At 44.4% G+C, this 27,054-nt stretch overlaps 1 protein-coding gene across 7 annotated transcripts in view; it reads left to right on the forward strand.

Annotated features, from left to right (window-relative positions):
* The window catches only part of LOC126299284 (constitutive coactivator of peroxisome proliferator-activated receptor gamma-like), a 633,226-nt gene that overhangs the window by 444,077 nt on the left and 162,095 nt on the right, over positions 1-27,054 (forward strand). For 6 of the 7 annotated variants that reach the window (XM_049991071.1, XM_049991070.1, XM_049991069.1 and 3 more), the window contains one exon: positions 4,658-4,744. The exons of the other annotated variant lie outside the window; for it this stretch is intronic. In XM_049991071.1, coding sequence (XP_049847028.1) covers positions 4,658-4,744 — 87 coding nt within the window. The remainder of the gene's footprint in view (positions 1-4,657; positions 4,745-27,054) is intronic. 7 annotated transcript variants of the gene reach the window in all.

Consider the following 27,054-nt stretch of genomic DNA (forward strand, 5'->3'; position numbering starts at 1 on the left):
ACTCCGGCTGGCCACGAATAAGGGATTAGCCAGTTGAATGTCAGCTTGCCTCCCGACTGAGTACACCAACCATGTACCCTAAGTTAAATGACTTTATTTCTTTAGAAGTTTAAACTTGAAATAACATAAAAACAGGAGTTACTAATGTAAGCAGAATATTTGTGCGGTTCAGTAATTTACTATGCGGCGGTTTAATCCTACCTCTGAAGTGAATTACAAGAGCGCACATTAGCAACCACAAACACTGATGGTATGCAATCACATATGGAAGCTGACAATCGCAAAGCTATAACTGACGTACCGATAAGAATACCTGAAATGGATGTCAAGTGTACCAACAATATCTTTCATGAAACTTTGTTGGCGTGTATCACAATATCTCACTAATCATCACTTGACTCGTTTCCTGGTCATGGGGTTGTCTTATTCGGGAACTGAGAAATACATTTTTTGCGAAGGGGCTATGACATGAAACGGATAATACCGAGAGGAAGTCTCAATTAAGACTTTGCGAATTATACTATTAGTATTAGTGGTCATTCTTTCTTGAAACCTGGAAGACGCTGAATTGTACAGAATATCGTAACTTCCTGTAAAGAATGCCTCAACGAGCTACAACGTTTAATATTATTAGAATGACAATGCAAGGAAGGGGTAGAAACGCAACGTAATATCACTTTGAACCATGGGTGGAGAAGACGTCGGCCGTCGTATTCTCAAAGAACTGTTGCACTATTCTCAAGATTTAGGAAAATTTGTCTCGAAAGCGAGACGGGATGTGAATCCCGCTCCTGCATTGCGTAGCCACTGCGGCACGCTGCTTGCTGGGACAATGCATGGTCAAGATCTAGCTAAATGAACCGTGCAAACACGACACTAAAGTTTTTCGTGTCAGTTGGGTATCCGAAGAGGAATGGTCAAGATTCAGGGACATGACAAGAACGTTCACTTGAAGGAAAAAACTTCATATGGACATACGCCTTATTCCGAATGGTTTCTGGGGTAGAACACATCTAAATGTATATTGTAATTTATTTTCTGTGTCATTTAATACATTGTCAGGTTTACACATGTACAACAGTTAGAAAAAAGTACAGCATAAGTTTTTGCAGACATCAGTTGAAAAAAAGGTATCTTTAACATATTCACGTGTAAGCACTATGGTAAACGTTACATTACTGCTGTCGTACAGTTTACAATATATGTTTGAACGTCCCACCGGCAACTTCAATGCATTTGTGCTCTCGTGGGAGTACATGTTTTACTTTCCCGAGTACCTCTGCGCGTTCCCTGATGAGGGCAGCAGCTATCGTGATTCGACCAAGCAGTTCACTTCGTCGTATTCGCCTTTCGATTTTACACCTGAGACTTCATCGAACCCCTTAAACTAACATCTAATGGCGTACGCTATGACGATCTTTGTGATGAATTATTTGTACTACCCCGACAAATACGTGCCATCCACTACCCCAAAAACAAATGTACATCCTGTATTTTTAAGCAACATCAGCATTATAAGGAGTTATACGACATTCTGAGGGAGAATAGGTTCATCAAGGAAGCGAAAAGTACGAACGAAACCCAACAGAGTTTTACAGGGCGACAGTTACTGAAGTATATGAAAAAATGTGAATTAGCTACAAACTCCGGCGTGCACAAACTTTATTCAACATGTAGACATCACTACTGATATTCGGATATAGGTTATGACACGTTCGGCATGCCGGCCATCATTGGCGATAATGAGGCACAAAAGAACAGCGATATTCTGCATGACCCGCTGAAGTGTCGGAACATCAATGTTGTCGATAACCTCCTGAATGACAGTTTTCAGCTGAGAAATGGTTTTGGGGTTGTTGCTGTACACCTTGTCTTTACTATAGCCCCACAAAAAGGAGTCGCATGTGTACAGATCCTGAGAATATGGCGGCTAATCGAGGCCCATGCCACTGGCCTGTGGATACCCTAGAGCCAGAATGAGGTCCCCAAATTGCTCCTCCAGGACGTCCAACACTTTCCTGCTTCAATGCGATCGACCATCGACTTGCATGAACCACATCTTGTCGAAATCAGGGACACTTAGGATAACGGCGATGAAATCATCTTCCAAAACCTTCACGTAACGTTCGTAGTCAGTGAGTCATCATGGAATATCGCACTGATTATTCCGTGACTGGACACTGCACACCACACCACACAGCCACTCGTTGGGGGTGAAGAGACTTCTCGATTGCGAAATGCCGTTTCTTAGTTCCCCAAATGCGCCAATTTTGTTTGTTGACGAACCCATCCAAATGAAAGTGGGCTTCGTCGCTAAACCAAATCATACTGCGCATACTACACTCCTGGAAATTGAAATAAGAACACCGTGAATTCATTGTCCCAGGAAGGGGAAACTTTATTGACACATTCCTGGGGTCAGATACATCACATGATCACACTGACAGAACCACAGGCACATAGACACAGACAACAGAGCATGCACAATGTCGCCACTAGTACAGTGTATATCCACCTTTCGCAGCAATGCAGGCTGCTATTCTCCCATGGAGACGATCGTAGAGATGCTGGATGTAGTCCTGTGGAACGGCTTGCCATGCCATTTCCACCTGGCGCCTCAGTTGGACCAGCGTTCGTGCTGGACGTGCAGACCGCGTGAGACGACGCTTCATCCAGTCCCAAACATGCTCAATGGGGGACAGATCCGGAGATCTTGCTGGCCAGGGTAGTTGACTTACACCTTCTAGAGCACGTTGGGTGGCACGGGATACATGCGACGTGCATTGGCCTGTTGGAACAGCAAGTTCCCTTGCCGGTCTAGGAATGGTAGAACGATGGGTTCGATGACGGTTTGGATGTACCGTGCACTATTCAGTGTCCCCTCGACGATCACCAGAGGTGTACGGCCAGTGTAGGAGATCGCTCCCCACACCATGATGCCGGGTGTTGGCCCTGTGTGCCTCGGTCGTATGCAGTCCTGATTGTGGCTCTCACCTGCTCGGCGCCAAACGCGCATACGACCATCATTGGCACCAAGGCAGAAGCGACTCTCATCGCTGAAGACGACACGTCTCCATTCGTCCCTCCATTCACGTCTGTCGCGGGCTGCACGATGTTGGGGCGTGAGCGGAAGACGGCCTAACGGTATGCGGGACCGTAGCCCAGCTTCATGGAGACGGTTGCAAATGGTCCTCGCCGATACCCCAGGAGCAACAGTGTCCCTAATTTGCTGGGAAGTGGCGGTGCGGTCCCCTACGGCACTGCGTAGGATCCTACGGTCTTGGCGTGCATCCGTGCGTCGCTGCGGTCCGGTCACAGGTCGACGGGCACGTGCACCTTTCGCCGACCACTGGCGACAACATCGATGTACTGTGGAGACCTCACGCCCCACGTGTTGAGTAGTTCGGCGGTACGTCCACCCGGCCTCCCGCATGCCCACTATACGCCCTCGCTCAAAGTCCGTCAACTGCACATACGGTTCATGTCCACGCTGTCGCGGCATGCTACCAGTGTTAAAGACTGCGATGGAGCTCCGTATGCCACGGCAAACTGGCTGACACTGACGGCGGCGGTGCACAAATGCTGCGCAGCTAGCGCCATTCGACGGCCAACACCGCGGTTCCTGGTGTGTCCGCTGTGCCGTGCGTGTGATCATTGGTTGTACAGCCCTCTCGCAGTGTCCGGAGCAAGTATGGTGGGTCTGACACACCGGTGTCGATGTGTTCTTTTTTCCATTTCCAGGAGTGTAATTCCCATCATGCCCCTCGGCCAACTGTGCAGTTTGAACGTCCTAGCGCAAACCGTCGAGAAGTTTTGACGATTTTATTTCATACAGTTCAATAATTGTCAACCTGTATGTGCAGATAAGAAAAAAAAATTGCGTGTTGCTAGACGCTCCTGTCGGGGCTGTACTGAGGCCGTGGCGAGATAGGCCCCCGCCAACGTCGCAGCCGTGGAGGGGGCGCAAAAAGTGAGTTCTCCTGTCTCTTTTATTCCTATTTTCTGCCTACGAAAAGATGCCTTTTCCTCGGCCTGCGAGTGTAAACGCAGTTATTTCTGCAGTATTATTTTATTCTAAAGAAATAACTACTATCGAACTAATAAATGACTACTATCGAACAGACGAGTATCCCTAACATGCTTTTGTGGCAAGAGTGCGCTTCTTTCACACTGCTGTCCTCTCACAGCTCGCTTATGTTCAACCAACCGTTCTTGCTGTCACTTGGTGATGATTTTGTAGAGTCTCAATGGTTGGCGAGCGGGTACTGAAACATATATGCTAATTTGACCGATTTTGCAAACTGAGGACTGGAATGTGAAACTGTTTGTTCATTTTGAACCTGATATCTGTGTCATACACATACCGGTTTCTAATGCTTCCAGTTGTTTCATCGTTCAACTCTTCTTGGCTATTCAGAGAAGACCGCATTGTACATCACGCTGATGGCGTTCCTTTAGAAAAGATCACCAGAAACTGAATCAGTGTTTTGCAGTCTCTCCCTGCTTTCTCTCTATATAATCTAATTGCAGCATTTTTGCTTGATTGGGAAACATATTATTTTCTGCGGTGCTAACGATACTTCTATGAAAGCCACTTTGTTTTTATAGTTTTTATTGTACCCTTATTGTCGAGTAATACCCTACCTGTTTTTGTCAGAGCTGTTTAGAGATCCGTTTACCTCGCGAGGGACATCCCATTCTGCGGACAACGCTCGGACGCGGCCAAGAATGGTCCGGAAACAAGGTAGGTAAGCAGGTAACAGGACCGAATCCTCCCAAACTGACACAAGGTATGTTGTATTATAGACAATAATATAATTAACTGTGCCATGTTCCTTATCTCCTTCCCCTACCGCTCCCATGTTTCAAACAAAAAATATAGAAACTTCCTGGGAGATTAAAACTATGTGCCCGACCGAGACTCGAACTCGGGACCTTTGCCTTTCGCGGGCAAGTGCTCTACCATCTGAGCTACCGAAGCACGACTCACGCCCCGTACTCACAGCTGTACTTCTGCCAGTATCCGTCTCCTACCTTCCAAACTTTACAGAAGCTCTCCTGCGAACCATGCAGAACTAGCACTCCTGAAAGAAAGGATATTGCGGAGACATGGCTTAGCCACAGCCTGGGGGATGTTTCCAGAATGAGATTTTCCCTCTGCAGCGGAGTGTGCGCTGATATGAAACTTCCTGGCAGATTAAAACTGTGTGGCCGACCGAGACTCGAACTCGGGACCTTTGCCTTTCGCGGGCAAGTACTCTATCTGCCAGGAAGTTTCATATCAGCGTACACTCCGCTGCAGAGTGAAAATCTCATTCTGGAAACGTCCTCCAGGCTGTGGCTAAGCCATGTCTCCGCAGTGTCCTTTCTTTCAGGAGTGCTAGTTCTGCAGGTTCGCAGGAGAGCTTCTGTAAAGTTTGGAAGGGTGGAGACGAGATACTGGCAGAAGTAAAGCTGTGAGTACCGGGCCTGAGTCGTGCTTCGGTAGCTCAGATTGTAGAGTACTTGCCCGCGAAAGGCAAAGGTCCTGAGTTCGAGTCTCGGTCGGGCACACAGTTTTAATCTACGAGGAAGTTTCATATCAGAGCACACTCCGCTGGAGAGTGAAAATCTCATTCTGGAAAAAATGTAGATTCACTTATACACGCTTTGCGCGTGACCTTGAGGGGGACTTAGTCGCTGGCGCTGTGCCGAATACACACAAAAAATTTTTGCATCTTCTACTGTAACTTCATATTCTTTCCGTTGCCTGCTTGGAGTATTCATAACGTTTAGAACTGCTACTTGCTTCAAACGGGAAGATTGGTCCCATCGTTTTTCAGACCCTTGCGGATTTGGCAGGATCCAGTACCATTTTTCTGACCGCGGGAGGATTCGGGGCTGCGTCCCATCGCTCACTCCACCCCTTCCCTTTTCCCCCTGATCCCCGCCTACAGACAATGAGTGCCTTTCCTTGGGCTTATCGTAAGACCCTTAAAAATAAATCCGAATGTAGTGGTAAAGGAAATGCGTCGCTTTTTCTTTTACAGTAAGTACTACAGGAGTTGTACAGAACTATGGAAACACGGCGAGAAATGAATTCTTGAACTCAGATTCAGATGCTAGTTCAGGCTGCAGGTTGTGCTGTTGTATCTGACAACGCACGGCACCTGTGCAATGTTCGTGTTTCGTTGAAAGCGTCAGTCGTGGTCAGAACAGCATTCTGTGTAGCTGTGCGTATATTATGTCCGAGATAAGTGAATTCGAACGTGGGCGAATATTTGATGTTCCTACGGTAGGTGCTTCCGTATCCAAGGGAGCCGAAGTGTTTGGTGTTTCAAAAGGAAGAAGATTTATAACGCACACAGGGAAAGCGGAAAAACATCATCCGCTAAATGCCAAAGATTATGTGAAAGTCTTGGTTGATCTGGTCCAATCCATTTTATAGAGTTTGGTCCCCACTCGTGATGCTGTGTCCCAAGATGACAAGGCCCCTGTTCACACAGCTCTCTTCGTCCAGAACGTGTTCTGTGAGCACAAGGATGAACTGCTGCATCTCCCGTGGCCACTACACTCACCAGATACCAGTATTATCGAACCTTTGTCGTCTGTATTGGAGCGAAGCTTACGTGAGCGCTATGCACGGCCATCGTCGTTATCTGAACTTGCCGCTATTTTGCAGGAAGTATGGTATAATACTCCCTTGAGAATCTTACAGGACCTGTAATCATCCATTCCTAGACGACTGGAAGATGTTTTGAATGCCAGTAGTTTTGCTACACCGCATTAGGCATGAAAAGGTGTTGCTTTTCGTGTTTCCATATTCTTGTCCACCCCCTGTGCAAAGACATTTCTCTGTAACAGAAATAAATTTACGAATCTTACTCCAATGGTGAATATTAAAAGATGAAACACTTCAGTTCCATTTAAGGAAACCTTGAGATATTCAAAAGATTTTATTGAAAGCAGGACTACAGCACTTACATTGCTCTAGCGTGAATAAAAATATACTCTCTATTAAACTGAGTGAAACAAATGAAAATATAAAAGTTTTTGTAAACAATAGAGTTCAGCTATCAGTTGTCCCTTTTAAATTTTATTGGCAGATCTAGATTCCAGCTAGAAACTAGCCATTCTCAATGCAGTATCATTTTTGATCAATGCATGTAATACCTGTTGGTCGGGCTACATCCACAGTTCATTGCATTAAAAAAGGACGACTGATAGCTGAAATCTATTATTTACTAGTCAATATAACAGTCGCTGCGTGCTACAGCCTTCTGAATGGAAGGTAAATTGATATAAAATTTCTGTTATTTTTTGGTTTAGGAATTTTTAATTCAATAATTTATAGATTATTTCATTCTCCGTCGTGAAAAAAGGAACGGAAATACAAAGAAATCGTCTAATTTAATACTGACGTGTTAAGCATAACACGCTGTTGAACTGCGTAATGTTACATGTGAAGAAAACTCACCAGTATGTAGTTAAATTTAAGAAAATCTGCTATGAAGGAAGAAGGAAGGAAGATCAGAGTTAAATATCCCATTGACAGCTTAGTCAGCCGGCCAGAGTGGCCGAGCGGTTCTAGGCGCTACAGTCTGGAGCCGCGCGACCGCTACGGTCGCAGGTTCGAATCCTGCCTCGGGTATGGATGTACGTGATGCCCTTAGGTTAGTTAGGTTTAGTAGTTCTAAGTTCTAGGGGACTGATGACCACAGCAGTTAAGTCCCATAGTGCTCAGATCCATTTGAGCCATTTGACAGCTTAGTAATTAGAAACAGACGTCCTGGCGTTTACCTCGTGCGAATTCGGGAAATCACAGAAAAACTAAATCCGGATGGGCGGACGGGGATTTGAAACGTTGTCCTCCTGAATGCGAGACCAGTGTGTTAACCACTGCTCCACCTCGTTCAGTAATGTGTCAGGGAAGTATATGAAAATTGATAATGGTTTAAGTTCTTATGTGTGCATGTGAAAAAGGAGACTCAAATTTGTGCGTGATACGAAAGAGAAATATTCTATTGATTAGATGATGTGTAAGTTGTACAGTTGCTAAGTATATATACTTGCAATGTTTCTAGACTTCAACACCGAAAACTCTTTCAGAACTGAGTATAAAGCAACAGGGAGTTTCACAATTTCTATTACAGACTTTTAGCGGTTGTAGATGGGATTTAGTACTTTGTAGATAAAGTTTTAATAAGGAACCCATTTCCGTTGTAATATAAAATAAGTTTAAAATTCACTTCCAAATCTCTCGCTTCACGGTACCCTCAAAAACCGTGAAGAGGGCGCCGTCGTCAGTCCCTGTTGTATCTGCGACATCACATACCGTTTTCGTCCAGCTACGACTATGGTTGCGAGAAACTGGTAGGTTTGCAACTAGAAGTGTTGACTATGGTGCTCTAAGGACGCAGTGCCATCTCGCCTTTGAATTTTAGGAAAGTTAGGTAGTCTGTGCGGGAAACCGCATGTAAGACATTAGAGCGACACATTGTTGAGTATTGTTAGAGTATTTGGAATCCGCACCAGGTCGAGTTAAAGGAAGACATAGAAGCAATTCTAAGATAGGCTGCTGATTTGTTACCGGTAGGTTCGAACAACACGCAAGTAGTACGGAGATATATCGGAAACCCAGATGGGAATCGTTGGGGGTAAGTCGATCTTCTTTTCGAGGATCAGTACTGAGAAAATTTAGAGTATCAGCATATGAGCATGACTGCAGAACGATTCTACTGCCACCAATGTACATTTAGCGTAAGGACTATGGAGATAAGATTAGAGAGATTTGGGCTTGTACGAAGACATGTAAACAGCTATAACGTACATGACAAACTGTGTATTGTGTTATGGGACATATTTCAGATCCTGTGTTATTAACTGACAATCTTGTCATTGCTATAGAAGTGCATAATGTAAGCAGACTTATATTACTGCTACATATGAACAGTTATCATTTTGTACTAATCGATACACATACAGTTGTTGGTTCCTCCACATCAGATGCCACTGATGATGTCTTATGAACCCGAAAACCGGTTTTGGAAGATAAAACAATTCTACTGCAGCTCACGGTTTATTGAAGATGTCTTTTAATAAATGTCTGAAAGCTGCTGAGCACAAAGCATTCAAGATTTTTATACAGATAGCTGTTTTTCCCTCGTTCTGTTTGCGAGAGAAACTGGAAAGGAAATGACTCGTAGTTGTACAGGGTACCCTCCTCCGCGGACTTTAAGGTAGCTTGCTGAGTATGAATGTAGATGCAGATGTAGAAGAGGACGTCCTTCGTAACCTAAAAGAGAAACAGACGACTATTACTCGAATCATTGCCCATGCCATGGGCTCATCTTGAGGACACTTCTCAGAGCGCAATGTCTCCGATATGTGTGTACTGTGAAGCGGCATATTTGAAAGTGAACCGAACTTCAAACATATTTGACACTCCAACGGTTCATTTCCTGGCATGGGTTCCTTTTCAAATTTTTCTTTACTAATTCCCCATTCCAACTCATAGAAGTCTGTAATAGGAATTATGAAACACCACGTATTGACCATGAGGCATCAGTTTCAGTGGATGAAATTGACAGTCCACACGATCTTTCTGGAGAAACTGTCGACATAAGGCATGCCTTATCAACTTGATCTTTGAAAAAAAAAATTGTTTCGCCGCATGAAGCGTCCTGAAGTAGTATTATGTTTAATATTAAGGCAAATCTTGGGTGGAATTTGACCCCGATTTGATGAGAACTTAATCGAAAAGTGTACATTTCAAATAATTGTAAAATAATTAGTACAATATTTGACACTGAAGCCCGTGGCAGCTTGTAGCCACACATTCGCAGTTATTTCGCTCACATCGAGTTTGCAGATCCACTTTTACTCAAACGGTTTTGCTTTCCATGTCAGTTTTCGCTACTAATTATGATACAATCTGTGTACGAAATCTGCACATGGGAACCTCTGACGCCCCACTCAGCTCGGCGTTACAACCGGCCTTGATGGTACTACTATCATGCAAGTAGTTCCGTGTGTGCTGGAGTGCTGGATTTCAACTTTTTCTGTAAAATCTCAGAATACAGAAAGCTTATGACTCTGTCTTTCCTTTTTATGTTGAATGTTATCAGTCACATTAGGGGTCTCGTTTAACTTATTGATCATGTACAAAATGCAGTTTTTAGTAGAAAGTTATGTGGGGAAATTATCTCCATTGACTGAAACAAGAAAATGGCCATGCACTTGCCTGGTGCTTGTAGTGAGGTTCGTCTCAATATTCTGTAGAACCCAGTTTTCCAAATCTGGTGTACACACAGTCCGCCGCGAGCTTGCACGTTCGTCTGTCTGAAAGAATCCATGATCACATAGTCGCCGAAAAAAGGGCTTGAAATGTTGTGTGATGTGGTTGGTGCTTGTGAGGGTACTTGGTTTTGTTATAGTCATGCTGCCTCTCGACTGTTCACTCTGCTTACCCGTAGACAAACACTATCTCGGCTTGTTCCCGACATGAATACCGGACTGTTCTGCTGCTTACAGAACGCTGCGTCAATCACACAGCTTGCAACACACAAGGAACACACAGCACTGTGGAACTGTCATTCGTCAGCACCGTCTATCATGGCAACGATCCATTTGGTGAGACTTGTTCATAGGACCTTTTTTCCTCCATTTCCAGTCAGGAATTCGTCACTGCAGTTTGTCGGTTTTATTCATGTTCACCCTGTATATGTAACAAAAGAAAATGTATATAACAAACATCGGGTGTTCGCATTTCTTTGGTGTAGTCCTTTAAGTGGTGGGAAAGGTGTTTGTATAGCCCTTCCATGTAGTTTGTGTACGCGATAAGGAGGATCGGTAGAAAGTGCATTTTCTTAATTCTTCTAAGACCCACATAACAGTCGTTCTTGCCTGACGGGGATTTAGTTAAAGCCAGCTCTGAGTTTTACGCAGGCGCCTGTGCGATGCCTTACAAGATTTTTGCTAACTTTTCGGTAAGTATATAGGATTATTTTAAACAAAGAGCTGAGAGAGTAAGGGAGTAACTTTGCTGGTTTCTTAACCAGGTGTTTGTGTAAAACCATAGGGCTGGCTGGAGACACTGCTGGTTGCGAATCACTTTGGTACGTACATCAGCCAATAAGTATGAAAAATAATTCTGACTGGTCTTAAACTGTACCATATAGGGTTTTGATGTATTCAACAGAAAAAGAAAACAACTGCTGTGTTATTTGAGACTGGACGATGCCTGTCAACCGAAGCAGATATCAAAATGGACTGTAATTAAATAGAGCTTAAGAAATCTTACATTTCCATGTTGCTATTAAGAAACAGTTTACATTTGTGGCATCCTCTGTCGGCTCTGATATCCTGCTGGGAATACCGGACGAAGTCCTCAGTTGGTAATGACATTTTTTTCTACAAAAGGAAGATTACAGTCCGATGTTCCATCGGCGAAGACGTCTTTAGAATGGCCAAGGATGGGGAACGAAATTAGTAGTTGCCTGTTCGATGCTTTCATTCCATTATTCGCCTGAAGTGTTTGAGGGAAATCACCGATACCCTAAATCTAGATGTCTGGTTAGATATTTTAAACACCCCATTCCACCACCAATGTGAGTTTCCTTTTTAGCCAAAGCACCACGTCTCTCATTTGCTTTCTCCGACGTGCCAAATGGTAACCAAGAAGAAGTATTCATAAAAGCCATGATAGTTTTTGATATTTGTATTAATGCACACAGCTCCAGTTGACCACTTAACTTTGAAAGTAAGACACGTCGCTTTTAACGTTAGTATACGTCATGAAAAACTGCCAGCAAACTATAATGAACGGGCTGGAAACAACCGCCCTCGTTTGTGTCATTTATATTTTTCTAAGCTTATTTTTGTGCGCATTCTGTGCCTGACGCCTAACCAACCTCATCTTGTTGTCTGTTAGAAACATGGCAGCAATTTAGGCATAACTGGCCGGTTTCAATTAGAAGGAATGGCTACATAAAATTAATCAGCGCTCCAACTATAACATATTGGAGAGAAAATGGTAAAAATATGAAAAATTGAGTTTTAAAAGATGTAATCCTCTGATAGAAACCTAATTCCCTCACACGCCGCTACAAACATATACACAGAAAAGTGCTATACGTAATACACACACTGAAGTGATGTTATTAAAAATGTTAAAATAAATGTAAGATAACATAACACCAGCTACACTAATCACAACTGTAGTTATTTGCTCGCTCGCAACAAAAGGAAAAAAAGATAAGCCATCCCCCCTAGAAACTCGTGAAAATCTTCTGCCTCATAACTGCTGCGGGAGGCTTTGACACAGAACTTCAAATCTATACCGTTAGATAACAGAGTACTATTGAAGCTGGCAAACAGCATGCTAACTTCCTGTCACAATATATAGCAATTTGTGAACAGTGGTAGGTCCTCTAAACGGAGGAGGAACCCTTGCGTTGTAGGTCAGTGTCTTACGTAGGGGCGTATTGAAATTAGTTTCTTGTGCTACAGTGGCCAGGGCAAAACGCACGGCAGAGCTAGGCCGTTGACTTCACTGTATACAGCTTCTTGTCTCAATCTAAACACCCTTTCACCAACAGGCAAATCACTGTCACAGTAAGGGGACTGCCATATAGTACCAGAATATTGTCCATGTATGTAACCATTTGGGTTTCATATTCAGAGATTTCCTTATTTTGCACTTGCCCTGGTACCTAATACTACCAGGGCTTGCTGAAAAATAATGCCTCTAAATTTTTTATTCTGTTCTCAATATCGGTTGAAGTATCACATGTCACGCATATTACTCTGTCGACTTTCCCGCTTCGCTAGAGGGCTCCCACTGCGGCTAGAGGGCTCCGAATTATAGCGTGTTTGTTTTAGTCGTAACTGAACTCAGAGTACTATACATCAAACAGCTAAACGCAACAGAATACACACTCCTACAGATATGAGAAATAGTTCAGCGTCATCAAGCTTTAACTCATAGTATTAACGAATACCGTATAAAGTCAGATGCCAGACTGAGTTTCATAGGAAGAATCTTAAGGAAATGTAACTCGTCCACGAACGAAGTGGCTTACGAGGCGCTTGTTCGACCAAATCCTAAATATTTTTCGTGAATCAAGGATCCGTACGAGGTAGGAATGATAGGAGAAATAGAGGAGATCCAACAAAGAACTGCGCGTTTCGTCACGGCAACGTTTAGTCGGCGTGAGAGCGTTACGTAGATGCCCGACAAACTCCAGTGGCAGACTCAAGAGGAGAGGCGCTTTACATCACGGAGAGGTTTACTGTTGAAATTTTGAGAGAGCGCATCCCGGGAAGAGCCGGGTAATGTATTACTTCTTCCCACATGCGTCTCGTGAAATGACCAGGACAAGAAAATAAGAGAAATTAGAACTAACACAGAGGCCTACCCACAGTCATTCTTCCCACGCGCTATTCCCGAGTGGAACAGGGAAGGAGGGGTCAGTTAGTGGTACCAGAGGTACCCTCCGCCACACACCGTTAGACTGATTGCGGAATATGATGTAGATGAAAATATAACATTTGTGACTGTATGAAGCTCCTTCCAAGTATTGTTTTAATAATTCCGTATCTGACCTCGCGTAAATCGTAATAACATTCACGTGGAAGGAGAGGACAATTTTCTACTTACTTGTAGTCTTGTTGGTGGAGTGTCCTTCGCTGGAGCAGTGGACTGGAAGAAAAGTAATTGTGTGGAATACTTTTTATTAAGTGGTCATGCTATGGACAACCTCTGTCCTGGCCACGTGTAGCACACGCCAGAGCAAAGACATTCAGGGACTAAAAGGATTCTAATAGTCGAAATTAGTTCGTGGAACTACCTTCTGATACTGAGTTTGTTGTCTGAAATTCGGTATCCAACAGAAACAACGTAAACAGAACACACGAGGAACGACTAAATCAGAACTATATGGAAAAAACATAAATTGGTTACAAACTACGACGTGCACACACTTTATTCAACATTTAAACGTCACTACAGATATTAGGATGTAGGTTATGACGTGTTCGATATGCCTGCCGTCATTGGCGATGGTGTGGTGCAGACGAATATCGAAATTCTGCATAAACCGCTAAAGTGTCGGAACATCGATGCTGTTGATGACCTCCTGGATGTCTGTTTTCAGCTCAGCAATGGTTTTTGGGCTATTGATGTACAAGGAGTCTCATGTGTTCAGATCCGCAGAATATGGCGGCCAATCGAACCCCATGCCAGTGGCCTCTGGGTACCCCTGGTCCAGAATAAGGTCCCCAAAAGTGCTCCTCCAGGACATCAAACACTCTCCCGCTTCGATGGGATCGAGCACCGTTTGCATGAACCACATATAGTCGAAATGAGGGTGTCTTTGGATAATGGGGATGAAATCATCTTCCAAAAGCTTCACGTACCGTTCGGTAGTCAGCGTGCCATCAAGGAATATCGCACCGATTATTCCGTGACTAGGCACTGTACACAACACACTCACTCGTTCAACTGGCCACATGGTATGGATAAACTCCTTGACTTCCTTACACATCTAAACTCCATACACCCCAACATCAAATTCACTATGGAGACTGAAACGGAGGGTAAATTACCTTTCCTTGACGTCTTGGTCAGGAGAAGGTCTGACGGCACCCTAGGTCATGGGGTGTATCGAAAGACAACACACACTGATCTGTATTTGCACGCAGACAGCTGCCACCACCCTTCACGGAGGAATGGGGTACTTAAAACTTTAGTACATAGGGCGCGCACTATCTCTGACACAGAGAGTCTACCCCAGGAATTGGAACATTGAGAACTGTGTTTCGAAAAAATGGGTACTCAGAGTGGGGAGATCCAACGTGCTCTCCGCCCAACCACTACAGCACAACCTGTTGAGATGGATGAAGTCACGAGGGAGGAGGTAGGCACTGCATTTATTCCATACACAGGTGCACTCTCGGGGAAAATCGCCCGCATTCTGAAGAAACACCGGGTCGGAACTGTGCTTTGTCCTCCGAATAAAACTCGTGCACTGGTGGGGAGCGCCAAAGATGACCTCGGTTTGAGGAAGGCCGGCGTGTACCAGATTCCGTGTCAATGTGGCAAGTCGTATATTGGTCAGACGATGCGTACCGTCGAGGATCGATGCCGTGAACACCAGAGGCACACTCGACTGATGTATCCGAGCAAGTCGGCGGTCGCTGAACATTGTTTGTCGGAAAATCACGCTATGGAGTATGACCGCACGAGTATTCTGGTACAGACGTCGAGATACTAGGACAGCGTTGTTAGAGAGGCCATCGAAATTCGCACCAATGACGACCTCATAAACCGTGACTGTGGCTATAATCTTAGCAAGGCTTGGGAACAAGCGATTGGGTTAATCAAGAGTAAATCGAGCAAACGCATAGTTGTGACGACCACGGCGGACAGAGCCATCGCACCGGCGTCATCTCAGACGCCGCCGCAATCTGTTCCACCGCGCTACCGTGGCGCGGGGCGCGGACGGCGGAGGGAGCGCGCCGTGGGCGGAGGGTATTTAAATCGGCCGCCGCCGCGACCGAACCCAGTTCCCCCTGAGCAGCCATAGCGTACGGATCTCCGTGCCGGCACGTTCACAGGAGCTCAGTCCGTCAGTTCACCTGATGATGGCGACATGTTTGATCGCCGAAATATTGTGCCCGTTGGACACTATAGACCGGCGGTACACCCGTGGATATTTTGATTACTCGTAGAAGTGTTACGTGAGTTACATGATCACATTTTATTAGACCATGGGGGTTGCTGGGCAACGAATGGGAGAGTGGCGGAAAAGTATTGGTGGAAAGGCAAGGAAAGATGATGACGATGATGATCGATACGTCAGGAATGATGTGGATTGTGCACAGTGAGTGGATTTGAGTAAGGAGCGGGTACTGTTCTCGACGGAAGAGGCGAGTGATGTAACCGAGTTGAGCGAAGTGACAGAGACCTCAAGAGGTTTAGCTGAGGCAAATAAAATAACTGTAGAATGTGATTCCATGCAGATCATGAGCTTGGAGAGCAGTGTGCTAAGCAACACAAGCATGCTCCGGAAACTGACTAAGGAAGGTGGGTGCCAGATAGCACTCTGAACCGGGGTTTGGAAGCCGTACAAGCTCGAATGCAGGTACTGGATGCAAGAGTAACGTTAACAAGGCTATTGCAGTTTCTGGGGGATAGTGTTTGGGATGCCAGGGTGGAGTTCACGAGACTGCAGGAAGCATTCATCAACCGCTTCATGGGCACTGATGGAGGCGCAACGAGAATTGCCGCCGGAATTACAACTCGTGGTGGAGCTGAGTAGCCAGAACTTGCCATTCTACTACCATAGTGTAACGGTGGGTGTAACAACAGATAGCACACGATTCTGCATATTGGTGTTGTTATCGGTGGGCAAGGGCGATGTGTTCAGGTGTTACCCATTACACACTTACACAGCGAAGTTAACGGAAGTTGGAAAATTGGCGTAAGTAACAGAGGAAGGGCGCTGCTATTAACGGAAGATAGGGATCAACACATTTTAATGACCAATGGTAAGATCCAGCAATGCTAGGGCGGGGTAGCCACCATATACCTGTCTCTTGAAACTGTGACAAGTAGGAGCGCATGCATCATACAATTCTTCGAGAGTAAAACAGGGGGATGTCCTTGTCAATAAGTTGTGATCGAACTGGAAATGTATTTTCAGCAAGCAGGTTTGCATGGGATATAGTTGGTGAACAATAACAAGGTTACAGTTGCTAGCTGCTATGAGCAGGGGAAACTGATGGAAACGAGACGTTTGGAATTACGAATCAATGAATTGTTAATCAGTAGAACTATGTGTAATAGTTTGGGACCCTAGCATCATTTGTCCGCTACTGTGATGGATGTTACCCCACTAAATGTTGCACAGCTACAGCTGTACTGGCCAGACAAAGCTTTAGAGGTGTTGTTCAAACAAAACCATACCTTCCTTAACAATACCTGGGAACCTAGACAGTATCATTCATTAAGCCAAATGATAGCAGCTCAGGAGGGGTGGGTCACTGCAGAAGAACTGTTGCAGCATGTGAAACAGTACTGGATCGGTAAGGGTCAAGTAACTGTGACGCTGAGCATTGCAGTTCCAAGCGCCATGGTGATTCTGATTTTTCTCTGCCTATCGCACATGTATTTGACGAGCCATGCGGAAGGCCGAACCAGGGCTAATCGAAGTTCCCATCGACTGGTTACGACAGGAAAGAGATGAAAGATAGATTTATGGATTCAACAATGAACACAGTAATTTGCGTACTGGTTAAGGATAACAGATTTTGGGTGCTAGTTTTACGGATTAAGGGCAGAAGTAATTACAAACTGTTCTAAGCTTGGGTACGATCCAAGGGATTGGGACTTCTCCGTAGGGAAGGGCAATGTAGTGCTGTGACCCAGTCTTTGGTCAGGAAATTATTAGTCTTTTACAAAAGTAAAGAAAAGTAGCATGGAAGTGCCATAGAACGTTAACAGCCGTGGGTCGGTTGCCGCAAGTGTGGCGACATGTGGGTTACAGTAACAAACACAGTGGACTGCACAGCGAGGATGCCAGCCCAGCAGTGCCATGCGAAAGTCGCTGCCCGTGCATCAGCCCAGCCGGGGTCAGCGAGGAGATATGCGCCTGCCTGCCTACGCAAGCAGGATAGCGGGGTGGGTACGGACTAAGATAATGATCACATCACATACGATGTCATGTTACACACATGGTGTAAGGTTACATACTTGGGCTCATTGGTTCCCAAACTCCCTCTGCCCCGGGGAACCACCGGGAATTGATCAAGATCACTTAGGGGAATCACCAAGGCAATTGTGTCATCTGAAATAAAAAGGCGGCAACCTCCTCTCCCCCTCCCTGTCCTACCCCATCTCCCGTGTGGACCATTGACGCTCAAGCACCCCCACCTTTTATACCCTTCACCATCTTCATCTTTTATAACTAAGAGACCAGGGTGTGGGGGATTACTCTGGAGCTGGACAGCATATGGAGAGGACGTGACTGTTTGTTTGTAGCAAATTACGTCACTTGAGTTCGATTTGTTAAGAACAATATTACATGGCACCAGCAGAGATGACACCTAGGCATTGCAGTAATTGGTTATAGAACTGTATCCCTTGAGTTTTAATTATTTAGCGTGGAAATATGCATTCCAATGGTTGGTCTACCTAATAATAGCAAATCGACAGAGATAAGCAATTAGCAAAATAGACTGACGTGCAAAGAATTAATGTAGATGTGATGGAAGTACGTCTCCCTTAAACAACCCGGATTGATAAAGGGTTTCACAAAATACCAAACGGGGTACTGACAGTTATATTACGGTCGATACCTTGGTAGCATTTTATGTTGCACATCCGGATTATTGTCTATTCGACGTAAACAAATCAGTATGGAGAAATCTAGTTTGAGGAAGTCTGAAAATGTAAAGAACGACTACGCATCTCTACAGTGTCTGGCTGTCATGCAGGTGGTGACACAGAATAAATTATGTATTCCTGGTATATACAGCAAACCTTGTCTGTTGAGCAGGTCTATTAAAATGATCAACTCTATATCCCTAAGAGCGTTCTGAAAAATTCTTCTGGGCGGTTGCCAGCATTATCACTATCTAAAATTGTGCGACGTTTCGGCCACTGTTTCAAATGTTCTTCCTCAGGTCTTAGTGAGTTATCTCAGCACAAAGCCCTGAGGAAGGCCATTTGCCACTGTGGCCGAAACGTCGGACAATTTTATATATTGACAATGCGGTCAACAGTCACGAAAAATTTTTTTGACAGTGACAACGTCCACTGAAGCAAATGGATCATGACGTCTTTTCTTGTCATGGCTCCTAAATTGAAGTACATAAGTGTTATAGTTTTTTGGCTGGGTGTGTACATGCTGTGGAAGACTGTAGGTTTAATGGATTATTCGGTAATGGCGGGATGTAATACTTCAAAACTATACTAGAAAGAAAGACAGTACTGGTTTATATAACTGTTCACTGTTCGCCTATGGCAAAAATGATATATAAAATTAGTCATTGTATGCCTATAATTTTAACGTGGAACTCAATTACACAAAAGAGCGCTAATGACAGCCAATCTGATTGTGAAATTCAGTGTTACTCAGCCGGATAATTGAAATCATCTCATCTGCTCACGTTACTTCCCACAGAATCAAGACTGGAAGACTAGCCTTCTTGTGTCCCTGAAGCTACGGATGGTAGAAACATCATATTTCCAAATGTGTCACCGTCCATGGAAGCCTAGTTTACTGACACCCCTGTGCCGCTCACAAAAACAGAGCCACAAAGAGGAAAGCGTCAATCTCTACAAGTTATATTTTGCCTTGAATCACGTGTACTGTGAATGTCGGTTCTCAATATTATTTTCACGAAAAAAAAAAGTGTTGTCGAATGTCAGCTCACGTAATACTAGCGTGCTGATTGAAACCTACACTATGTGATCTAAAGTATCTGGACCCCCCCCCCCCCCCCAAACATCTGTTTTTAATATTAGGTGCATTGTGCTGCCATCTACTGCCAGGTACTCCATATCAGCGACCTCAGTAGTCATTAGACCTTGTGAGAGAGCAGAGTGGGGCGCTCCGCGGAACTCACGGACTTCGAACGTGGCCAGGTGATTGGGTGTCACTTGCGTAATACGTCTATACACGGGATTTCCACACTCCTAAACACCCCTAGGTTCACTGTTTGCGATGTGATAGTGAAGTGGCAGCGTGAAGGGACATGTACAGCGCAAAAGCGTACAGGCTGACCTCGTCTGTTGACTGACAAAGACCGCCGACAGTTGAAGAGGGGTCGTAATGTGTAACAGCCATACCTCTATCAAGACCATCACACAGTATTTCCAAACTGCAACAGGATCCAGTGCAAGTACTATGACAGTTAGGCGGGATGTGAGAAAACTTGAATTTCATGGTCGAGTGGCTGCTCATAAGCCATACATCACGCCGGTAAATGCCAAACGAAGCCTCGCTTGGAGTAAGGAGCGTAAACATTGGACGATTGAACAGTGGTAAAACGTCGTGTGGAGTGACGAATTACGGCACACAATGTGGCGATCCGATGGCAGGGTGTGGGTATGAGGAAAGCCCAGTGAAAGTCATATGTAAGCGTGTGTAGTGCCAACAGTAAAATTTGAAGGCGGTGGTCGTGTTTTCCATGGAGGAGGCTTGCACCCCATTTTGTTTTCCGTAGCACTATCACAGCACAAGCCTACACAGATGTTTTAAGCACCTACTTGCTTTCCACTGTTCAAAAGCAATTCGGGGATGGCGATTGCATCTTTCAACACGATCGAGCACCTGTTCATAATGCACGGCTTGTGGCGGAGTGGTTACACGACAATAACATCCCTGTAATTGACTGGCCTGCACAGAGTCCTGATCTGAATCCTATCGAACACCTTTGGGGTGTTTTGGAACGCCGAGTTCGTGTCAGGCCTCACCGACCGACATCAATACCTCTCCTGAGTGCAGTACTCCGTGAAGAATGGGCTCCCATTCCCCAAGAAACGTTCAAGTACCTGATTGAACATATGCCTGCGAGACTAAAAGCTGTCATCAAGGCTAAGGGTGGGCCAACACCATATTGAATTCCTGCATTACCGATGTTGGGTGCCACGAACTTGTAAGTCATTTTTACCCAGGAGTCCGGATACTTGTGATCACATAGTGTACCAGTAACAAGTCCCAGAATTATGTTATTAGTTTTTGGAGAAGTCTTCCACTTAATAAGGATTGTGTTATAATATTTCCACAGGCAGTCAAAGACAGTGCTACATAGTGTGGCCAGCAACTTATAAAGCACATGGTTGCTCATAGCTTCCTTTTTCCTATTTCGTAGGATACAGTGTGCAAGTCTGTCTTGTGATACGTCGATCGTAATTTAACACTGCGTATACTTCCAGAACGCATTTTTATAGGTTCCCGTTGCCAACCATAACACAAGTACAGTCGGTTTAATAAAATCTCACTGTGAAGGTAAAATCTGCTGCCCCCTCCTCCCCCAAAAGTATTAGACTCCAACATTATATGATCTACGATTCGTCATCTGACGACCATGACGTAGACTGGACGTCATAAGAACTCTAACGATGTATGAGAGGTGGATTCGTCGTAGGAACTGAAAGTTCAACACCTGATGATATTATTGTAGACAGTACAAATATGGGGTGTTTTTGATGCTAAATAATACTTTTTATATTAATAAGCCTGTTTGGCTAAATCCAGCAACTTACAACGTGTAACAAAATAATATTAAAACGTTTCTCTTCAGAAAGCTTCCCCTGCCTGTTTCGTGTTCGTCAGGTGCATGTTGGTAACGTTATCAAAATGGCCTGTGGCCATTAGAGAGGCGTCGCTAGCAGTTTGTGGGTGTTCGGATCTTGTTTCGTTTTAACGGTTGCAATGCGGGCTCAGTGTTCGGACGCTCAGATCCGAGCGAGTGGAAAGGAACTTTCTGTCCGTTAAGTGAACGGATTCACAAGTCGGGGATCTCCATCATTTATTAGCTTTTGGTTGGTTTGTAGGATTGAAGGGACCAGACTACAAGGGCCATCGGTTCCTTTATTAGATTTTCATAGGCCGCTTCGCACGCTTTCTGTCAGCCAGTGTTCACACAATGTTGACCCATTGTGGACCTTAGGAATAGAGAGAGAAGTGTTGCACGGCCGAGTATTCCGATCCTGGGTCGACACAGACGCACATCTTCTCGTCATAAATATGATACTGATTGCACTGTTATCAGGTACGTGCAAACCGTTTTTCCATCTGTCATTATGCGTGTGATGTTCGCATTTTTGAATCACGAAGTGCACGATAAGTTTTCTTTGGAGAACACGCTGTCGACAAACGGCGAATTATCTCGAAGGTCGTATTTTTTTCGTATTGTGGGATATGCATCGTGACTTTTGTGAGTCTATGACTCTACATGGGGGAAGAGGTTATTTTTACTGCACTGTGGCCATTGCCTAGTCTCCTTTGTGTTGGCGGGGTTGTATATACTTTGGATTATTTCCGCATCTATGTACGTGTCGTACAGCGACGTCGTATATTGCGACAGTTACATGTCTGGAAACATTGTTGTCCAGTGCATCGTCTAAGTGGGCCTGGGATTGTATTTTGTCGCTAATTTCTCTCGATATACCTGGTTTTTCACCTGTAGTGAGAGGATATGCCAGTTGCACCTGTCCTGCTCACATTTAGAGGATACTCGCACAGATAAGTTTTCGTAGTAAACACTCCAGTGTGCTAGATGTCCTGTGTGTCTTTGGAATTCAATGCATCAGTCGAAATTACGTTAATATCGATGACAATACGCTGGTTTGCCCGTGGTTAATATACAGGGCTTATAGTAATCTTACTTATGCTAAGAATATTGCACTGTTTATTTTTTTTAGACATCGTAATTACGTGTCGTCATTCCACCTGGGAGTGCTACCCGGCTGCAAACGGTGTCGTCCGCACAAGTTTTAAATGCTGATGGGTGAGCGCAGAAGGGGATTATGTTTCTGATCGGTCTAGAGAGAAAGGGTAGTGTGGAGATACGTGCATGGCGCTTAAACTGTTAGCAGCGTACTTCTGCAAAGGCGTCAACAAGTTACGTCAGGTTTTGCTGTTGCAGGATGCCTCCTCCTTGAATGACTGAGTATCTTGTGTACAGCCGCTAGGTCGCTCGCTTCGGAGACGATTACAGATCCCTATTGTTTAAATTTCTCTGCCACGCCTGGGTAGATGGTCTGGCGTTGTGTTATGAAGATATGTGGTCTCCCGTTCACAACCTGGTTGCCGCGACTGCACGAGAAGTTCCATACCATATCGGTTTTATCCACCGATTGCAGGGGTGATTTCCCCGTAATCTGTGTGTATTTGTACAAGTCATTAATGTTTCTACCGAGGTTTCGGGATCTTTTTGCCGTTATTATCGCGAGCGGGAGATACCTCGGCCATAAGTGATATAGCAACAATGTCACCCCAACAGGCTGGAAAGCATTATACCGCAACTTTATCGACCATTGCTAGGTAGTGTCTCAGCAACAATCCTCCAAGCGTTCTTGGCAACACACCCACACGTAGTATTCTGAGAGGCGATCTACTCTGCAGGCGACATGATTTTCGCTGAGTTGGTTTCAATTACTGGTCGACTCTATCTCCATGTGCGTATTTTGTAGCGCTGTGATACAAATACGGTATCTGTGGATGGAGGCATCAGAATTTTACTATGTCACATAATCTAGTAATGTAGTGAGTGTTTCTCTATTTATCTGTCTTTGGTTAGAAATCGGTAGTGCATAGAGAATTCTCTATGACGTCATAATTTCTACCAATGTGTTCATTTCTAACACTGTGACGTCTCACACCCCCTAGTGATGGAGTGATGGCTTAGCAATGATACATAAATCGGGAAAATACTGAGACCATCATGACGTCGACTTGACGGGATGCGTCGACGTGACGCGACGCGATGTTGAGGTTTACACACAAAAATGTGTAAAATGTGTAAAATTATGGGATAATGAGAGTAATTATTTACCTGTCTGGGTGTGGTGTCTGCTGGTGCCATGAAATGTTAATTTGTTACTAACAAACAAGCCTCGACTAACGTATTTTGTTATTCGCAAATAGACACAGCGTACACATTATCCCTTAGATGCCCATTTTGGTTCCCCAGATATAAAAGATGGACTTGGGAAGATGTGCTTCAGTAGTAGTGATATCTAATTCGGTCACATAGTGCGTTGTGGTCGCGCTGGGTAGCCGCGCTGTCTGATGCGTCTTTTCACGATCCGCGCGGCTCCCCCGTCAGAGGTTCAAGTCCTCCCTCGGGCATGGGTGTGTGTGTGTCTTGCTTAGCGTAAGTTAGTTTAAGTTACATTATGTAGTGTATAAGGTTAGGGACCGATGACCTCAGCAGTTTGGTCCCATAAGACCTTACCACAAATTTCCAAATTTACATAGTGCATTGTGATTACCTGAGAGCATCATGACGTCGTTGAGACTTCGGGGACAGCGGTGTGGATCTTGCGTAGTAGGACAAAATATGTAAAATGTAACATTTTGGAAAATGCGAAAATGGTTGAAAATACTTAAAATTGGTGGAAAATATGGAAAACAGGTAAAAAAATGGTTCAAATGGCTCTGAGCACTATGCGACTTAACTTCTGAGGTCATCAGTCGCCTAGAACTTGGAACTAATTATACCTAACTAACCTAAGGACATCACACACATTCATGACCGAGGCAGGATTCAAACCTGCGACCGTAGCGGTCACGCGGTTCCAGACTGAAGCGCCTAGAACCGCACGGCCACACCGGCTGGCGAAAAACTGGTACAAATTGTACTTACGCATCTACCTGAGTATGGTCTCTGCTGGTGACACGTAATACTAAATAGTTGTTAACAAGTAGAACTCAAGTGACGTGACTTTAGGTAATTTGCTATAAACAAATTGACACAGCCTACGACCTCTCCCTATACTACCCAACTCCAGAGTGTCTCCAGTTATAAAATAGGAATACTGTGGAAAATGGGCGAATAGTAAGTAAAACAGGAATTCATGTCCGGGATGACCACATCCAACACCATGATCAAGTCAACCATCTGAGCATCAGAGAGGAGACAGTACCTAGGCGCTCTCCCGCCTCTCTCTCCCCCCCCCCCCCCCAAGGAAAGGGGAAGTGTAGTAACCCACACGCCACTGCCACTATGGCCATGGCGGCAGCACTTTCCAGTAGTAATAATAATAATAATAATAATAATAATAATAATAATAATAATAATAATGGCGTGTGACGAGGGCCTCTCGTCGGGTAGACCGCTCGCCTGGTGCAAGTCTTTCGATTTGAGGAACTTACGCACTTCGGCGACTTGCACGTCGATGGATATCAAATGATGATGATTAGGACAACACAACACCCAGTCCCTGAGCGGAGAAAATCTCCGACCCAGCCGGGACCTGAACCCGGGCCCTTGGGATTGACAGTGTTGTTCTGACCACTCAGAGAAGACGACCCTTTTGATTCTCCTCTGACTACCTAATGCACTGACCGCAACCACCCATCGCCAATGTGCATTTACTCTCCTGTAAAACAGTCAGTGTCATATTTGACGACTGCAGTAAATTTACCACAACTGATGTCGCCAGAGACAATTGAAAAAAAAGTCAAACGTACAATAAATGGGTTTAAAAAATAGACAAACACCAACTACCAGTATTATTAGGAGCTAGTGTAAGTGATAGAGGTAAAAATTATGCTATCCATGTTGTTCACAGAGCCCCTTTTTATTCTCTATCTGCAAACGTCTCTCGATTTCATGTATAGTAACGGCAATATTCATTCAATGTGTTTTCCTTCTTTCGATTCTAGAATCATACCACTTTGGACTGCATCCATATATTTTTCCAATTCCAGATACATACGACTTACAACTCACATCTACAAGGGATGGAGAATACTATGACATATAGAATAAGATATTACCGGTTTCTCACTTACACACTGAGCTAGTGGGAGTATGACAGTGTCTAATTGCCAACATTTCTTTCTAGAATTCTCCACCGTTCCACTATTAAAAGCGTGTTGTCCCCTCTCTACTGACCGAGCGGGGTGGCGCAGTTGTTAGACACTGGACTCGCATTCGGGAGGAGGACGACGGTTCAATCCCGCGTCCGGCCATCCTGATTTAGGTTTTCCGTGATTTCCCTAAATCGCTCCAGGCAAATGCCGGGATGGTTCCTTTCAAAGGGCACGGCCGACTTCCTTCACCGTCCTTCCCTAATCCGGTGAGACCGATGATCTCGCTGTCTGGTCTCCTTCCCCAAACAACCCAACCCCCTCTACTGATTTTATTTCCAGTTATGTGTGTGACACCATGTCTACTCCCGATTCTGTATGAATAACAAAATGCTTTTATTTTTCAAGGAGTTTAAAGGTCTTTCTCTCAATCTTTAGCGTAGATCTCTGTCAGTTTGGAGTCAGATTTTTTCCAATAATCCGCTCACTCTTGTATACAGGAAAGTATCCAAGAGGGATCGCCAGGCACTTTGATCTTTTTGATATCACAAAAAATTTTGGCTATACTTTCATCTGAGACCTGTTTGCCCATGAAGTATCCGAATTTTACTGATTTTTTGATAATTTCTACATTTTTCGCCTGTAGTTAGTGGCTTCAGGTGTAAGTGCCTGGAGCTGCTGAACAGCAGTACTTGAACGTGCGCCGCTGCAGTCATCGCAGCCAGTTGTTGACGTGGGAGTTCACACACAGCCAAGACTGGGAAACTAGCCTTGTTATGCAGTCAAAACTATGGCTGAGAGAAACAAATTGTTCCACATGTGTTACGGTTGACTAGCGTGTCGATTGAACCTGCTGCTACCAAGTCCAGTAGTACGTTATTGTTTTCTTGGGAAAAGTCTTCTACTTAGTAAGGAGTGTGTTACAGGAACAAAATATTCACTGGTATGAAGTGCGGCCATGAAGTTTATAAAAAAAAAAAAAAAACGCATTACTGGATTTGTTCATCTGTCAGACACACAACAGGTTGAGTTACAAGAGGTGGAATTTGAGTATAACAATTATGCACTCTGTCTTAAACCCATGATCCTTAAACAAATTATCCTCAGAGTCCTACAAGAGCAGTGGTTTATGTACATTTTTCCAAACGAGATGTTACATTTACACCTTAGAAGAGAACAACAAAAAAGTGTTAATAACATCATTTCTACAGGCTCCCCCTCTCAGTAACATCAGGGTCTGAACCTTACTGCATTATTAGCTGATTTATGATTCACTCACCACTAACTATGTCATAGATCACTGTTAGAGCTCTAACATTGTATCTCGACCCACTAACTATGTCATAGATCACTGTTAGAGCTCTAACATTGTATCTCGACCAGCAGAGAGATGGAGTCGTCATAGAATCGTGACATGCAATACTTCACACCTGATAATATTGTAACTAGCACAAGTAAGGTGTATTTTTTGTTTCTAAATAATGCACTTTGATAAGACTGAGTAAATCCAGCAGCTCACATGTAA

Source organism: Schistocerca gregaria, chromosome X (genome assembly GCF_023897955.1).
Source record: "Schistocerca gregaria isolate iqSchGreg1 chromosome X, iqSchGreg1.2, whole genome shotgun sequence".
NCBI classification, from domain to species: domain Eukaryota; kingdom Metazoa; phylum Arthropoda; class Insecta; order Orthoptera; family Acrididae; genus Schistocerca; species Schistocerca gregaria.